Consider the following 17,818-nt stretch of genomic DNA (forward strand, 5'->3'; position numbering starts at 1 on the left):
TTCTCCTTTTCCTACTCTGGTCTCACAGGAGCAGTCGTGAGCCGTGGGGCCACACTGGTCTCAGCCAGATTGTCCGGCCAAACGCTGGCGAAGCGATGCCCTGGACTGTCCTGCTCTTAGCAGCTGGTGAGCCTGACACCCCTGCACCACCCTGAACCACTCCCCCATGCTCTCCCACCTGGCCTCTTTGAGGGCAGGAGCCATGGCCCTGGGCTGCCCTCCCCAGGTGCTAAAAGAGGCTGAGCACTGATAGATTTGTCCCAGAGCCTTGGGAATGTCCCAGGAGCATCACTTTCTTCTATTGTGCTCCTCTTTACCCTCACATCATGGATATGAAATGCCACCCCACTGGAGACAGCAGAGCCCACACCCCATGACTCAGCCCGCTTGGCCTCTGAGGCTCCCATCGCCAGGGCCAGAGCAGCAGACCTGCTTGGGGACAAGGAAAGGCTCTCGTGGACCACACCTGAGCCAGACACACTGTGCTCAGGGGCCTGAGGGACACTGAGGAGGAAACGCCCCCCCCCCGGAAACTGAACCCCCAAATCTACATTCCTCACCACAGCCTAGGAAGCAGGAACCTCTCAGTCCTCCCCTCCTTCCACTCTCTCTCCCTCATCCCCTCCAGCCACCCTGGCCTCCTTGACTATCCCACACCCCACTTAAGCCTCCCAGCCTCTGCCTGAAATGCTCTCCTTCAGCTCCCCTTGTGCCACTCCCTCAGGGAAGCCTCTGTGGCCGCCCCAGCTAGTGCAGCCTTCTCATTACTTTGATGTGCTTCATGGCGCCTCTTGTCTTCCCGAGAACATCAGCCTGGAGCTGGGCATGTCTCTCTGTGTTTCACTCACCACTATCCCGAGCACCTAAAACAGGGCCTGGCACATAGGCAGTACTGTTGATTGAAGTAATGAGAATGTAATTGTGTTGCTGTATAATGACCACTGCAATTATTTTTAAAAAATGACTCAGCCCTGGCTGGGTAGCTCAGTTGGTTAGAGTGTCCCCCTGATACTCCAAGGCTGCAGGTTCCATCTCCAGTCAGGGCACAGACAAGAACCAACCAATGAATGCGTAAATAAGTGGGACAACAAATCGATGTTTCTCTCTGTCTCTCTCCCTTCTCCTCTCTCTAAAATCAATAAGTAAATTTATGCCCAGGCTGGTGTGGCTCAGTGAATTGAGCATCAGCCTGCGAACCAAAAGCTCACTGGTTTGATTCCTGGTCAAGGCACAGGCCTGGGTTGCAGGCCGGGTCCCCAGTTGGGGCCCTTGTGAGGCAACTGATCCATGCTTTTCTCACACATTGATGTGTCTCTTCCTCTCTTTCTCCCTCCATTCCCCTCTCTCTAAAAATAAATAAATAAAATCTTTAAAAATAAGTAAATTTTTTTAAAAAGAGGCAAATGCAGTGACCCTCACCAGTTGCTAGACACTTGATTCCCTCAATGTCGCCGTGGGGTAGGGATGACTAGCCTTCAGTTGTACATAAAAATCAAGGCCACAGAAGTTCTATCAACCAACCAGTTTGAATCTGTCTTGATTTGAGTACCTTCTAGAATATGTAAAAATTAGTAATAATGTATCTTCTATGCTACATGTATAATATGAACTTCTATAGTTGTATATATGCCTTTCGTGTATTTTCCCCTTGAAATTATCAACTGTGTGTTTGACAAGTGAGGAAAATAAATCTGTAATCAGTTGGAACAACAAGGGCCTACGAGGGTGAGTCACTTGCCCCAGGCCACATAGGCAGGCCAGACGCTGCTCTAACCCCCACTGACCTAAGACCTCCCTTATTCTGCATCATAGGCTCCATGGCGATACCAGCCCCATCCATCCTGCTAGTGCCCCCACACCCCAGCAGTCACGAGGACCCCATCTACATTGGATGCATGGCCCCCATGGGCTTCCCAGGCGCCAACTTCACGCTGTACCGAGGGGAGATGGTGGTCCAGCTCCTGCAGGCCCCTGCAGACCAGCTTGGTGTCATCTTCAACCTGAGTGGTGGAACCTGGGAGGCTGCAGGGGGGACGACGTTTCACTGCCAGTATGGCGTGCTTGGCGAGGATAGGCTACCGCAGCTGTCAGACCGCAGTGACACTGTGCACGTCTCCTTCCCAGGTAAGGCCCTCTCACCGGCCCTCATCCGCCTGCAGCTCCATTTTCTCCTTACCAAGGCTTTCCACGTGCTGTTCCCTCTGCTTGGCAGTCATCACAGGACAAGCCAGGCTTCCTACTTGCTAGGACTTACCTTCCCATGTTTAATCCTCACAGTCACCCTGTGCCATGGGTATTGTGAGTCTCCCCATTTTGCAGATGAGGAAAACAAGGCATAAAAGATGAAGGGTCTTGCCCAAGTCACACAGCCAGCAAGCAGCAGAGCTGGGCTGCCACTGGCTCCAAAGCCTAGGCATTGACCAGCCTGCTCTGCTGCCTCCCTCCGCTCCTGGCCACAGAACATTTGAAAGCACCCGCTGTGCACCAGGCACTGTCTTTAACAGTGCAGTTTCAGCAGTGACTGAAACAATGTCCCTGCCCTCTTGCAGCTGACATTCTGATGGAATAGGGACAGACAATAAACAATGAGTCTAATAATTATTGGATCTGCCAGAAGGGGGCAAGTAAAATGCCAAGGATGAAATATAGCCTGCTGAAGGGTGTCATTTTAAATACAGAGAAGAGTGGCCAGGGAACGCCTCTCTGAGGAGGCAATGTTTGGGAAAAGACCTGAATGATAAACAGCTGGCCATGTGAATGTCTAGGGTAGGAGGTTGCAGGTAGGAGGAGCAGACTGTGCAGAGGCCCTGAGGCTGGTGTATACCTACTGTGTTCGAGCAACCATGGAGGCACCCTTCATTGAAGCCGAGTGAACATGGAGGAAAGTGGGGAGAGTTCAGGGCAAGGAGGTGGCAAAAAGGATCTTGCAGGGCCTTGTGGCTGCAGCAAGGACCCTGGCCTTTTGGACGAGTGGGACGTAAGTCCTGGGAGGGATGCTGGTCTCTCCAGGGCAGGGGGTGGGTGTGGGCTCTGGATCAGGAGTGGGAGGGGAAGAGCCTCCAGGTGGAGCCTCTGTGGCAGCATTAATCGGAACTTTCCAGGGGCAAAGAGGACTTTGTTGCCCGCAGAGGCTCACACGTTGGGATGACAGAACAGTCTCTGTGTCCTTCCTTGCCTCAAGTTCCACTATCAAAGGCCCCCTTCTCTCACCTTGATCCTGTGGTCTCCGAGTGAGGAGGTGACAACCACCCTCCACCGCCCCACCCCTGCCCCAGATGAATGAATGAACAAGGCTAATACTGTGCGAGCACCAAGTGTGCGTCTGTCCTTCCCATTCCTGGCTTAGCTCCTGCCCTCCACTGGGGTCAGAGCATCTGCTCCCTTGAGAGACCCCTTTCTCTCCTGGGAGGAGCAGCCAAATCCTTTGCAGAGAAAACTCTGGAGCTGGGGCTTCATGCTTCTGTGGTTGAGCTCTGTGTGGGCCTCAGGGTTCACCATGTAGCTAAGGGTGGATGTTCCCTGATCCCCTCGTACCTGTGCTGAAGCCAGCAGAACTGCAAGTTGGAAACTTACTTCGGGCTGCAAGTAACTGAAAACTTGACTCAAATGGTTTCAACCACCAAAGGGGATTTGTTGGGTCCAGGTGACCCAAGGTGTCAGGAATCATTTGCCACCTCTCAGTTCAGGTTTCTTCTGTGTCTTATTCTCAGGCAAGCCTTCCCTTCATGGTGGCAAAACTGGGCCCAGCAGCTCCAGATGTATATACCACCAGCTTGATATATATATCAAAATGTATATTCCAACCAGTAAACCTCTCCTCCTGGAGGCCTATCCAGCTACAGAATTAGCCCTCCTTGGCTCAGCTTGAGTCACATGCCCATCTCTGAGCCAATCACAATGGCCAGGGGTATGAATATGTTAATTGGCTAGATACAAGATTTGCTGGATTCCTAGAGTCCAACTACACTCAAGCCACATAGTGTGGGGGGTATTGGGGGTGGGGGAGGCTGGCTCCACCAAGATAACCTAGAAGAATGATAGTTGCTCTAACTCCTTCTTGTGCCTTTACAACTCCATGACCTGCCCATTCTCTCTTTTCCCACTTTTCTCTAGTGCCCCCTTGGATCCTGGCACTCTCCTTGAGCCTGGCCGGAGCCCTCCTCCTTGCTGGGCTGGTGGCTGTTGCTGTGGTGATCAGGAAAGGTAACAGCAGGCGACGAGAGCAAGCATGGCCCACTGGCTGCCAGAGTGCCACCCCTGGAGCATGTAAATGCACTTCCACTCGCACCCTTTTTTAAAAATATATTTTATTTATTATTTATTTAGAGAGAGGGGAAGGGAAGGAGAAAGAGTGGGAGAGAAACATTAACGTGTGGTTGCCTCTCACATGTCCCCCACTGGGGACCTGGCCTGCAACCCTGGGAATTAAACCGATAACCCTTTGCTTCAGAGGCCCATGCTCAATCCACTGAGCTACACCAGCCAGGACTCACACCCATTTTTTAGAACCCAAAAATGGGGAGACCTTACTCTAAACTTAGCAGTGAAGAACCTTCCAGCAGTATGAGGATGGCGGTGGGCAGGGGGGGGACATATATATTTTTTATTGTGCTCAAATATACAAAACATAAAATTTACCATTTTAGCCCTTTTTAAGTGTCCCGTTCAGTGGCATGAAGCATACTCGCACTGCCGCACAGCCGTGACCACCACCCATCTGCAGGGTTCTTTCATCGCAGACTGAAACTCTGTCCCCATAACTCCCCATCCCCTCCACCCAACCCCTGGCACCCACCGAAATTAACATTTTTTCTGAAAGCAAGTTTTATATGCTTGTACCTTGTTTGATGTTTTTACCAACACACATTACTCATGTACTTGGGGAAAATAAATGTTTGCAGTAGTTCTCCTGTTGGGCGGCAGATCTGCCGGGGGGGGGGGGGGGGGGGAGGCGAAGGCTGGGCCGCAAATGTCTGAGGGGCTTTGGCTTTTTGGTTTTTTGGAAACTTGCAAACAGGATGCACCCAGAACCCAAACCTAACAAATGTTTATTTATTTTTTTGTTCCTCAGTTAAAGTAAGAAAAATGCAGAAGAAAAGGTGAGACTATCCCCGGAGACCCTCAGAGGGTAGTTTGGGGGAAAGAAATATATTTAGTCTCAGGGTAGGAGTCCCTGATGGGGGTTAGGGACTCTGAGAGCTGGCCAAGTTCTGGGGCATAAAGGGCACTTCCCTGGCTCTGTGGGAGCTGCACTGCGGACAGAGCCTCTGCTGGGTGGGTGTGCGGGGCACTGTGCTAGGAGGCTGTGAAGCTGGAGCTCCTGTTGTCCTCACAGCAGCCCTGGAAGCAGGCACCATAAATAGCCCCATTTTACAGACAAGGAGACTGAGGCACAGAGAGAAATGGCTGAGCCTTCCACACATCATTTTACTGCCAGCTGCCAAAAATGGTCTAATCAGTCTAGAAAATCCACAGTGGGGGAAGGAAGGGGCATCTCCCTGGGGTTGTACAGTGTCCAACCTGATGCCCTGTTTCCTGGGCATTGGGATGTCCCAACTGGTGCCAGCCTTGGTTTCTCCCCTCTAAGAGAGGGGTGGACACCCTGCTGCCTAGTGGCGGAGAGCTAGCAGCAGCCCTGGAATCAGATCCTGACTTTATCTGGCTTGTGGGGCTCTTAGAATTTCCATCTGAGAGGATTCAGGGTGAGTGGTGAACAAAGGTCAGGTTTGGAGTCTGGAAAAAGCCTCCTTCCTGAAACGGCATCCCTCTCTTCACAATCCCTTTACAGAGAGCAAGAATCTTGCTGGGCCCAGATTAACTTCACCACAACAGGTTTGTGCCTCTTCCTTGATCCTGTCCCTCCGCCATTGGCTCCCAGGTGGGGTTCTCTGCCTCAAAACACCATGGGCCTCACTACTCACTACTGGACCTCTTCTGAGGATGATCACTTCCCATAGGGGCAAGAATATACCCCCTGCTTTCCAACTCCCCTCCACGCCAGGTTTCACCTCTCACTTCTCCTTGACCCATCCTTGGGCCTTTCATGCACTCAGCCCTCTGCCTAGAGCACTGTTCTTCCTTCTGGTTTCAGTCTGAAGGTTACTTCCTCCAGAAAGTCTTTTTTGACTCCCTAGACAGGGTCTGTGCTTTCTACTTACATTCTCCCAACAGGCACCCTGTCATCCTTCTTATGCCTTAGTAGTAACACAGTCAAGTAATCATTGCCTGTTGGGTATGTCATATTCGCCTCCAGCACTCGACGTTCAACTCCACGGGGGCGCACTGCTTCTGCCTTGTCTGCTTGAGCACCCCGCTGGTTTCACAGTACTTGCCACCATCCTCAAATGGAGCTCTATTTGTCCAAACGTGTCATTCTGCTGGCTTCCACCAGGGGGCGAGGGGCAGCCAGTCTGTGATGTGCGATGGTCAAGAAGCGGCCCCAAACCGAGAAACTCCGTTCTATTTTTTTCACATTTGTTGAGCACCTACTTTGGGTTGATATCTGTGCGGCTCCCTCGAGGAACAAGACAAAGATGTTGTCTGCCCACAAGCTCACACACTCCAGTGGGGAAATAGGCGATATAGGCTGGGACCTGTCTGGGGCTTTTAGGTGGTTCCCTCAAGGAAGTGATGTTTAAGCAAAGACCTGGAGGGGACGCCTAGGGGTAGCCTGGGGAGGTGAAGGAGCTAAGAGGTGTTTCCAACAGCGGGAGTTGAGATGAGGCACCCATTTTCTGGAGGGCAGCGAAAGGCCGCTGAAGAAGGGCTGGGAGTAGAAGAGGAACATGGTACAGTTTGCAGCCATGAATGGTTCACCCTGTAGACGGGCTGGAAGAGAGGAAAGAGGGTGCCTGGGGATGACCAGGGTTGCCATTGGACCTGTGGGCTTGGGGGCAGGGGTTTGAGCAGGGAATTTAAACTGGCCCCAGTCCTGGTTTTCCTCTATCTCTTCCAGACATGTCCTTCAATAATTCCCTGTTTGCCATCTCAACGGTAAGTCCTTTCATTTCCTGGTCTCAGTTTTTGCCTATCTCCAGGAAAGGTGGGGCCACTGCCAGGGTGGGAGGGAAAAGCCCTCCCTCAGGATCACTGAGCAGGGATTTGGCTGATAGATGAGAATTGGATGTGAGACTTCCCAGGGGAATGGAGGCGGCCACAGCCAAGCCAATGTGTGCCAACGGGCAGTTGGGGGAGGGGAGGCGGGGGGGGGCGGTTGCTATTGGGGTGTTTGCATTCAATCTGGGCAGCTCCCCAGAATGGTGACAGAGGGTATTCAGGGGGACCTGGTGGTGTTTGGGGGGGTCATAGAGCTTTGTGATAATCTGATGCACAATGTAGGCCCCTCCAGGTATAAAGAAAAGCCTACTTTGTTCAGTTTCTGGGATTTCAGCTAAAATGCCCCAGTCATACATTTTCTCTTTTAGTGGGGAGGGTCTCACTGCACGCCCCTCCATTGAGGGGTGTTGCTCCCCCAGATCATACCTGTTTGGGCTGGGATTGAACCACTCTGCCCAACTGCATCTTGCGGTGGCCTTGGTGTTTGTACTTTATTTTAAAAATTTTTTAATTAAAGCCCTGGCTGGTGTAGCTCAGTGGATTGAGCACAGGCCTGAGAACCAGAGGATCGCAGTTCCATTCCCAGTCAGGGCACATACCGGGGTTGCAGGCCAGTTCCCAGCAGGGGATGCACAAAAGGCAACCATACATTGATGTTTCTCTCCCTCTCTCCTTCCCCTCTAAAGATAAATAAATAAATAAAATCTTTTAAAAAATTTTTTAAATTAAATTAGAGATGTCTGAGCCAGGGACACCATGGATCAAGAAAACGTTCAGCTGCTCCTCTTCACATGGAGAGGAGTCCAGGTCTGGGGTGAAGGCGGCCCCATTCAAGTTGGCCTCAGAGTTCCCATTTGGACAAGCAGACGCTTTGGGACTGCTGCCGGCACCTGGGCAGAGTCATCTGCTTGCGGCACCATGATGGGGAGTGGGGTGAGGGCATTTAGACAAGAACAGGATGAGGCCCTCACTCCCTCAGAGCTTTTTAATTCTGTGCGGGGACAGAGATGATGCCACGGGGGCCAGGACTGACCAGGAAACTCACTTCTCACATGGATAGGAGATCCAAGGGGTCTCAGAGATGGGTGACAAGCAGGAGCAGGAGGTAGCTGCAGAAGATTGATGCAGGCTTGGGACACGTTCTTGACACAGCACATATAACTGGGCTAGAGCAGAGTGAGAAGTTGACAGGCCATGTGGATAGCTTTGACTTTTACCCCAAGTGAGGTGGGAGCCATGAAGGTTTCAGAGCAGAGAAGGGATATAACCATATTCAGGTGCTCACAGGCTGTGGGGATGACAGACTTGGAGGGCATGGATGGATTGGTCCAGGCATGCAAAGTGGTTTGGTCCAGCTTGTTGGCAGCACAGGTGGGAGAAGTGAACAGATGCAGTTCATGTAGATTCAGCAGATGGGAACACGGCATTGAGTTTTGACTGGATGAGTGGGCCGAAGGAGGAGGAGGCGTGGGAGAGTGTTGGGGAGGGACAGCTTAAAGGGACAAGGAATGGGCCACCTCCTTTGGTTATGCCCAAGAGCAGATGGAAATGTGAGTCTGGAATTCTGGAGCTAGGAGTAAGGAAGTTTACACTTGTCCCTAGTCACTGGCGTACAGACAGTGGCAAGGAAGGGGCTGAGTGCAGGGCCGTTCAGCCTTCTGAGGTCTCTGCTCCCAGAACAAATCCTGAGTTGTTAGGAAAATGCCAATAGGCAGGGCAAGTTTGAAAACTTTCCGTGAGAAACCACAGGCTCAAGGCACCAATCTGGTGATTTTTCCTTTTTCCTTTTTAAAGAAGGCATTTAAAATGAAACAATGGAAAACAGAATAACTTATTTCTTAGTATTTTAGACCTGGTGACCATGACCATGTGTATGTGTGTATATATATATATATATTCTTATTGGTATATATATATATTTTAAAAGATTTTATTTAATTTTTTTTTAGACAGAGGGGAAGGGAGGGAGAGGGAGAGAAACATCAATATGTGGTTGCCTCTCACACGCCCCCTACTGGGGACTTGGCCCACAACTCAGGCACGTGCCCTGACTGGAATCCAACTGGGGACCCTCTGGTTTGCAGGCTTGGCACTCAATCCACTGAGCCACACCAGCCAGGGCTGCTATATATATTTTTAGTTTAAAAACATTTAAAATATGAGATACATCCATATGCCAAAATTATAGTACGGTACTGTGTTGTTTTTTTCTTAAATTACGTAACTGTTCTGCACCCATTGGTCCCCCTGTCTACACACACAGAAGTAACCACTGAACACTGTTAGGAATTTCTTGAAAAATGCAAGCTAAGGTGAAAATAGCAAATCTATATCCTCGCCCTTTTAAGCACAAATAATAACATGATATTTACACTGTTATGTATGCTGCTTTTGTTCCCTAATAGTAAATTCTATTGAGCTTTACTAGTTTCCTTTTTTATAAATTGTGGTAAAATATACCTAACATATATAACATTTTGACCATTTAAAAAAATTTATTGACTTTAGAGAGAGGAAGGTAGAGAGGATTATCGATCTGTAGTTCCACTTATTTATGTAACATCAGTTGATTCTTGTATGTGCCCTGACAGGGGATGAGATCTGCAACCTTGGCCCATTGGGATGTCACTCTAACCAATGAGCAGTCTGGCCAGGGCCTCATTTTAACCACTTTTCAGTGTGCAGTTCTGTGATATTAAGTACATTCACATTATGCAACTCTCACAACCGTCTGTTTACAGACTTTGTCTTGGAGAGCAGTTAGTTATACACTAACTCCCCAGTCTTACCTCCCCCCCCCCAGCCCTTGGCAACTACTCTTCTACTTTATGTCTCTGTGAATTTCCCTTTTTTGGACCCCCTCATCCTTTCTGTGTCTGGTTTATTTCACTCAGCATAATGTTTTCAAAGTTCATTCATGTTCTAACATGTGTCAGAGTTTCCTTCCTTTGTAAGGCCGAATAATATTCCATTGTATGTGTGCACCACATTTTGTTTATCCAGTCACCCACTGATGGACACTTGGGCTGCTTCCACTTTTTGGCTATTGTGAATAATGCTGCAATGAACATGGGTGTGCAAGTATCTGTTTGCGTCCCTGCTTTCAATTCTAGTTTCTTTTTGAAGCATTAGAAAGCTGTGCTGTTGGGTGAAATGAAAATGAAGCAGCTGACCAGTCTCTCAGCTTATACTGTATTATTACACTGAGGGTCTGATATTTACTTTGTAACATCCCACAAAGTGCAGTTGACTCTTTTTTTCCTCAATACAAACGAGACTAAAGCTGGTTATGAGCCTTACTGGGGTCACCCAACTAAGGAGGAAGAGGACTGGGAGTGGAACCCCAGCCTGCTCTCACCTGCCAGGCTTAAGTTTTAGTGAATTCATCTCTTTGTGACCAGCATTTCAAGCAGGAGCCTTCAAGGCAGAGGAGAGAGTAGACTTTTGAGGAAGTCCAGAATGGAAGGGGAGGAGATCATTGTAATAACTCTGTTCACTGAACTCTTACAATGTGATACATCAGGTGCTTTAATTCCTTTATGCTTCATAGCAACCCCTGGAGGAGGGTATTAGTGCTCTCACCATTGTGCAACAGGGAAAACTGAGCACTGAGGTATTAAGTCATTGGACTGAAGTCACACCACTAGGATGTACTGGAGCTGGGATTGGAACCCAGGCTTCTTGGTCCCCTATTCAGCAAAGAGGAAGGCAGGAGGACAGAAGGCAGATCAGGGCTCTGAAGCTGTGGGGCATATGTGGGGGGTAGATGAGACCTGATGAATTGGGGAGTATCAGAGAACATTGGGAAACCCAGAAGCAACAAATCACTCAGTTCTATTTTTCTTCCACGGACAAAGAAAATGACTTCAGAAGGAGACACAGTCACCCTGTATGCTTACTCAGGCTCTGCTGCAACCCCTGAAAACTGCGGGCCCCGGAAGAGGCCCACCTCCACATCATCCTCACCTGAGCCCCCCGAATTCAGCACCTTCCGGGCCTGCCAGTGAGGCTGAGGATTGAGGCCCCTCTCTATGTACTCTACCCCCACCCTCTCACTTGATCTGGCCAGGCCATGTGGGACCAGAATCCCTCCAGGTGGTTTGGAGGGTTCTGGCTACTGCTTTCTCAGGGAACTGAACAGGATGTCTGGCCTTGGGACCTTCCTCACAGAGGAGCAGGAGTAGAAGAGTGGGAGCAGACATTGGCCTGGAGGATGGACAGAAAGCAGGAAGCCTCTCTTTGGATTCTCAGCTTCGAAGACCACCAGGGGAGTAGTTAGGATCCCTTCTGGTCCCCAGCTGGGCCGTAAGAGCTCTCTGTACATCCCTCCAGTTTCCTCATCCTTTGCTACACCTGACTTGGACAACCCAACTGGGTTTTTGGAAAATAGGGTACCCCCAGGTATGTTCTGTGTGTCTGCCTTGCTGGTATGCCTAAATTATTAATTATAGCATGTGCTGAGCTGATCCCAAGGCTTCTATGGAGTGTAATCTTTCAAGCCCCAGACTTCTGGGTTCCAATCACTGAATGCCCGGTGGGTGGGCAGAGTACCCCTCAGCTGCACGCATTCAAGGGTGGCTAATATAGAAGCCCATAAGGGTGTAGGAGGGGACAGTGCCACAAGGAGTCTCTGGCAAAGTCCTGGCATTGTTGGGTATAGGAGATGGAATGATGCGGGGAGAAGAGGAATATTGGGGAGAATGAATAGTAAATGAGGAGATCCAGGGAACGATGGGAGCTGGGGAAGATGGGAAGAGGCAGCAAGCCTCTTTGAGTTTTCCAACAGGGGCCCTGGAGCAGTGGAATGGGGGACGTGGAGGGAAGATGGGTGTGTGAGAGAGAGAGAAAAGACACACTTGGCCATGCCCAACTGGACTCAGCTAGCCAGCCATAATTGGAGGAAGGCAGAATAACTAGGGGCTAAGGGAGGGGTCCAGAAGGAGAGGTCCAAGAATTTTTTGTGGGAGAGGAGATAGTGAAGGCTTGAGAATGGATGCAGGGAATGCTGTGGGACCGGAATGGAGATGATGAGGAAGAGAGATGACGGGGAAGAGAGAGGGAATGCTTGAATGCTGTGGGTTCCCACTGGGTTCAGGTCGTGCATAAAAGACTACTCCCACCAGGGACTGCTTTTCCAGCTGGGTGGGCTGGATGTGGGGGGTTGTCACTGCCTGGGAGCGTGTCCCAGGCTGTGGGCCCGCCTCTAACCACGGTTCTCCCCAGGAGCCGTAGTCCCTACAAAGTGAGGCCCAGTGGGAGGGAGTAGGGCCGGTATAGGGGCGGGGCCCCGTCGCAGCTGGACTCCGCCCTCCGCTTGCCACCTCAGAAAACCAGCTGGGCCAAGGGGCGGGGCCCAGATTCAGGGGAGTGTCGGAGCCGTAGGGCGTCAGACCCGCCCCCAAGGTTTCTCGTTCTCCGAAGCCTTTTCACAATGCGCGGTCAATTGCGCGGGGCGGGACGTGGGGGCGTGTCCTCAGGGCCTAGCACCGCCCACTAACGCTCTCCTGCCGCGTCCCCTTCGGGCATCGGAGCCCGCACCGCAGCCGTGCCGCTGCGCCGGGCTGGGGGACGGAACTCAGGATTAGGGGCGTGTCCGCGGGGCCGAACACCGCCCCTTGACGCACACTCCCCACCCCCTCGCCGTTCCTGGGCCACCAACTCACCTCACAAAGCCGCGACCGTTCGCGCTGGGCGGGGCCGGGGCGTGGCCGACCCCTTCCCCCGGATTGTCCGGTGCTCGGCGTGCTCCCTCCCCGCGCCTAGGGCCGCCGGCAGGGGGCGCTGCGCCTCGGGTCCGGGCCCGTCGGCAGTGGCAGCGAGGCGGCTCGTGGCCCGCAGGCGGCGCTGCCCGGCTCGGCCTCGGTCTCGGCCTGCGCGGCGGCGGCAGCGGCAGCGGTAGCGGCGGCGGCCTGGGCCCGGGCGGCGACGGCGGCTTTGGTGGGGCCTGGAGCCGGATCTAAGATGGCAGCGGCGGCGGCAGCTGGGCCGGGCGCGGGCGTTGTGGGGGTGGCGGGCCCGGGCATCGCGGGGCCCTGTGCGGCGGTGTCTGTGTTCTCCGGCGCCCGCCTCCTCACCATTGGCGATGCGAACGGCGAGATCCAGCGGCACGCGGAGCAGCAGGCTCTGCGCCTCGAGGTGCGCGCCGGCCCGGACGCGGCAGGCATCGCCCTCTACAGCCGTGAGTGCGGGGTCCCGGGTCCGGGCCGACGGCCGGGAGGCGCGTGAGGACTGCGCACGAGGCGGGCCGGGCGGGTGGCCAGAGGCGGGAGGGACGCGGCGGCAGTGGTGGGTGAGGGGCTTGGCGTCCCGAGGGTTAGGGGCCCCAAGCCTCGGGGGCCTCGTTTAGGGTACGTGGGGCTGAGCCAGGGTAGCAGACTGTGGTTAGCCCTGAGTGAGGACTGAGGAGGTACGGTATCAAGGGGCAGAGGCAGAGAAGAGGGCGTGCGTGGCGGTCAGAGGTGAGGTGCCCTGTGTACGGAGGAAAGCGGGAAATGGGGGATTGAGGGCTGGGAGATTGGGAGGGGGTGGGCAGGAAGTGGGGGGCCGAGAGTGGAAGGTGAATTCGGAGGACTCTGGGGGTATGGGGGCTGGGTGGGAGAGAAGGGGTCTGGGGTATGGAAGAAGTGGGGAGTCTCGAAGTCGGGTGTGGCAGCCCTGGCGGGGGTGGGGGGAGGACTGGATGTGGGCAGCCTCTGGCCATCTCAGGGGACCCCCCTGGACTGCTAGGGACATTTGAAAAATGCCCAGTATGAGGTGGCTTGGAGGACGGATTCCACCCATCTAGAAGGCTTGGGGTTGGGACTCCCCTCCCTAGAGGGGAAACTCGTAGATTAGGGCAGTGGGGGGACCCCAGGATGGTGGTGCGAGGCCCTCGGATGTGCTTCTGGTGATAACGTGGATGGGCAGGGCACCTTCTTGATGCCTGGTTCCGAAGAGGTAACACAGCTTTCTCCTTTAACACATGCCTCTGACCTTCCTTTTAGGGGATGTGAGAAGCTCAGTGCGTTTTCAGAAGCTAGTTTCAAAACCGACATTTCAGTGGGGAAAAAAAAAAAAATCACAAATGTGTTTGCCAAAGACCTCGAGTCTTTGTAGTTCATCTTTTTTCTTTCTCTTGTTACTCCTAATCTCTTCTCTCCTGTTCTTGATTCATCCTTCAAATTTTGCTATTCTGTTTCATTCAGCTTTGTCTCTCAGGGTTTCTGGCGGGAGCCACTCAGAAGTCTCTCACTGGTTTTGGCCAATGTGCATTTTTTTTCACTTTGGGTATGGGGTGTGAAGAGAAGGGTGTGAAGAGCAGTTAATTCACACAGGGTTCTCCCTGTGCCTTGACTTGGAAAATCCAAACTCTGTAGAGCTGTATCTATTTCCCAAGTGTCCCACCTGTCTTTGCTGGGGTAGAGCTAGGTCTTGGACCAGATGAGGAGGAGGAGGAAGGTATCCTAGGTGGGCATCAGAGCTCAGGACAGACATTTAAGATCCATCTTACGCTCAGGAGGATCCCCCGGATCATAAACAAGGCTGTTCATTGTGCAGGCATCAATAGAGATCAGAGTAGTGTAGGGTAGAGTTTTTCGAACTAGGGTCTCAAATGCTGACCCGCAAGAGTTCCAGGAGAGTTGGTTTTTCTTTTGTAAATAAACTTCTTCTGATTTTAAAACAGTCTGAGGTTGGCAGGATTATCAGGAAAATAATACAGAGAGTTCCCATATACTCCATACCAAGTTTCCCCTATTAGCATGTTTGTTCAGGAGAAATTTTACTCTTGTGTTTTTGTTGATAATCTTGAATTGTAATGAGCTGTGAAGATAACACTTCTCTTTTAAAAAAGTTTTTATTTATTTTTAGAGAGAGGGGAAGGAAGGGAGAAAGAGGGAGAAAAATATGGATGTGTGAGAGAAACAGATTGCCTCTCATACACCCCCAACTGGGGACCTGCTTATAGCCCAGGCATGTGCCCCAGCTGGGAATGGGACCTGGGCACCAGCAACCCTTCAGTTTGCAGGATGGCACTCAATCAACTGAGCCACACCAGCCAGGGCAACATTTCTCTTTCCAAGGTAATTCATAACTAACATATCATTTGTAAAGAGGAGAAAAATCCATGTTTCTCATTCTGAGATCCTCAGTCTGGGATGATACAGTCTTACCAGTGAAAAGTTTTTTTTTCTCTTGATGTTCACCTAATAGTGGTGTGGGGTTGAGAGCATGGGTTCTGGAGTCAGCTGAACCAGCTTGTGTTAGTTTTGCAAGGCCGCCATAACAAACTTGGTGACTTAAAACAACAGGAATGTGTTGTCATATAGTTCCTGGCCCAAAATCCGAAATCAGACTGTCACATTCCCTCTGGAGGCTCCTTTCTTGCTTCTTCCCACTTCAATGGCTCCAGGTATTGCTTGGCTTACAGAAAGAAGTACAGTCTGTGCCTCAGTCTTCACACAGACTCTACCTGTCTCCGCGTCTTTATCTGTAAGGACCCACCCTAAACCCAGGATGATCTTATCTCAAGATCTTCAATACATCTGCAAAGATCCTTTTCATGAATAAGGTCATCTTCATAGGCTCTGGGGGTTAGGGGTTGGACCCTTATTTATTTTTGGGGTCCACTCTGTAGGCTAGGCTGGTGCCCTGCCAGTAGCTGTGTGTCTTTGTGACTCAGTTTCCTTGGCGGTAGAATGGGGGTGGTGATAGGACTATGTAGCCAGTGTGTTTGCTCAATGAATGAATAGTTCTTTGGAGGTAGCACCTGCTGCCGTAACTGCCTGGCAGTGGCCTTCAAGTTGGCTGGATTACTGCTCAGGGCGAGGCAGCACTGGTTCCTTAGCAGGCCTTGGAGACTGTGGGTACACAGGAACAGATTGCTGTGAAGGGTGTAAGGGAGTGCAAAGTCCCAGGGCTGGGGTGTGGGCTGCATGCTGTTCCTGCATCTGAGAGCAGGCCTGCTGGGTGTGGAGTGCTGGCTGAGAGTCGTCTGGAAAAAGTCAGAGGTGGTCCAGCCACTGAAGGGATGTGCAGGCATGTGGCAGCTGGGTGGGGGATGGGACTTGGGGGTGAACCAGGTTACTGGGACCCTTAGGTCTTCTCTTGGGACAAACTTCCTTCTCTGGCCTCAGCATTTGCCCACCTGGATCCTTCTGGGACCTGAATGCTTTGGCCAGGTGAGAAAGTGTCAGGATCCCAGTTTTGCTCAATGAGGTGGGGTCCTGTGATCTGTTTCTGCTTACATATTACCCCCAGGATTTGAATCTGTGCTTGGGTGGGGACAGAGGGGTTGGCCAGGAAACCTGCATGAATTTCCCAGTGCCTCACATGTGGGATTTGGGTGGGATGTATTTTTGGATGCTGTTGAGGGTTCCGAATGTGGGGTCTGACTGATATGGTCCTACACAAGTCATTTCACCTCCCTGAGCCTGTTTCCTTGCCTGAAGCAACACTCATCTGTGCACACCATTGGTATCCTCATCCACACTGGCAATGCTGCCACTCGGAGCCTGGGAATGTGGGTGAAATGGACTGTGGGGGTGTAGAGCAGGGTGTCTAGCAATAAATAGTCAATAATACTTCTATAGATTTTATTGACTGTGATGTTATTAGTGTAGAGTAGTGAAGGACTGGGTTTCCTGGGAGGAACCCTTTATGCTTGCAGGGCTGTCCAGATGTCTTGTACTTTCTGCAGATGGGCGGGGGACCCCTGGGCTGAAAGCTCTTCCTGAGGTGGCAGGTGTGGGGGCTGGTTGTGGGTAGCAGGATGAACAGCTCTGTTTCTTGATGTCTGTACCCTCCACGCAGGAATGATGACAGCTGCACAGGGCCCTGTCCCAGTTGCCCTTCCTTCTTGCCACTTGAAGTCACTCTGGCCTATATCCATGGCACTGGCTAAATGGCAGCTACCAAAACCAAGCCATTTTCCCTGAGCAGAGGTGTAGCCTTCCTGGGCTTGAGGAGGCTTTGGCACAGTCTCTGGAGTTCTTGGACGCAGGCTGCTTTGCCCTTGGAAGGAGACAGCTCCTTGGGGAAGCCCATGGTGGGATGGAGAGCAGAACAGGTTCTCGGTTCCTCAGCCCCATGGCAGTTTTTTTGGAGATGACTGTGTCACTTCTTTCTTGGTCAGCACAAGTCACTTTGACTGGCTGGCTGAAATCTCCCCACCTCTTTGGCCAGGAAGAGGTATATAGCAGGACTGGCTCATACAGGGGCTAAATTTCAGTTTGTGGGGGCCATGCCAGGTGCGGAAACCCCAGAGAAAAACCCTCTGTTCAAATGCCCCTTGGGACTTCCTTCAGTGAAGGAAGGAATGCCACCTCCCCCCACGGCTGGGGAAGGGAGAGAGGGCACAGAAGAGTTTATCATATGTGTCCAGTCTTCAGAAATATTCAGTGTTATGCTGTGGTGACAATTAAGAAAGTAACAGTGGAAGGGGTATTCACATTTCACTGGTGCCTACAAGTTGCTATTGGCTGCTGTTCTTTCTTGAGCATTTACTCTGTACCAAATTCTGCATAAATATAAACCTGTATTGACAGACTCAAGTGTTTGACCTTGGGGGCAGCCAGGGAAAGGATAATGGTATAAATTAGGGCCTGTGGGCAAACTGCGGCTTGTGGGCCAGGTTGGGCCCACAGCCTATTTTTATGCAGTTAGAGCTAAGGGAGGTTTGTACATTTTTGAAAGGTTAATTTAAAACAAAACCAAAGAAATATATTCAACCAAGACCATCACGTTGTGAAAAACCTAAAATATTTATTTTTCTGGCCTGTGACAG

At 51.6% G+C, this 17,818-nt stretch overlaps 2 protein-coding genes across 4 annotated transcripts in view; both read left to right on the forward strand.

Moving 5' to 3' along the window:
• CUNH19orf38 (chromosome unknown C19orf38 homolog) lies at positions 1–11,522 on the forward strand. Of its 2 annotated transcripts, none has more exons than XM_053658760.1 (7): positions 1–126; positions 1,813–2,124; positions 4,114–4,266; positions 5,072–5,099; positions 5,789–5,832; positions 6,956–6,993; positions 10,914–11,522. In XM_053658760.1, exons 1-7 carry the CDS (start codon positions 96–98, stop codon positions 11,061–11,063), a joined length of 756 nt encoding a protein of 251 aa, XP_053514735.1. In that variant the 5' UTR covers positions 1–95; the 3' UTR covers positions 11,064–11,522. The 2 variants fall into 2 exon arrangements, with proteins under 2 accessions (XP_053514735.1, XP_037009822.2); XM_037153927.2 differs by having other exon boundaries at positions 4,114–4,203.
• Positions 11,523–12,812: 1,290 nt separating this feature from the next.
• The window catches only part of CARM1 (coactivator associated arginine methyltransferase 1), a 42,818-nt gene continuing 37,812 nt past the window's right edge, over positions 12,813–17,818 (forward strand). The window contains exon 1 of one of the 2 annotated variants that reach the window (XM_037153929.2): positions 12,813–13,234. In XM_037153929.2, coding sequence (XP_037009824.2) covers positions 13,018–13,234 — 217 coding nt within the window. In that variant the 5' untranslated portion in view covers positions 12,813–13,017. The remainder of the gene's footprint in view (positions 13,235–17,818) is intronic. The other variant, XM_037153930.2, reaches the window with a different exon arrangement.

This window comes from Artibeus jamaicensis, unplaced genomic scaffold (assembly GCF_021234435.1).
Source record: "Artibeus jamaicensis isolate MK-2021 breed Jamaican fruit bat unplaced genomic scaffold, CSHL_Jam_final scaffold_537, whole genome shotgun sequence".
NCBI classification, from domain to species: domain Eukaryota; kingdom Metazoa; phylum Chordata; class Mammalia; order Chiroptera; family Phyllostomidae; genus Artibeus; species Artibeus jamaicensis.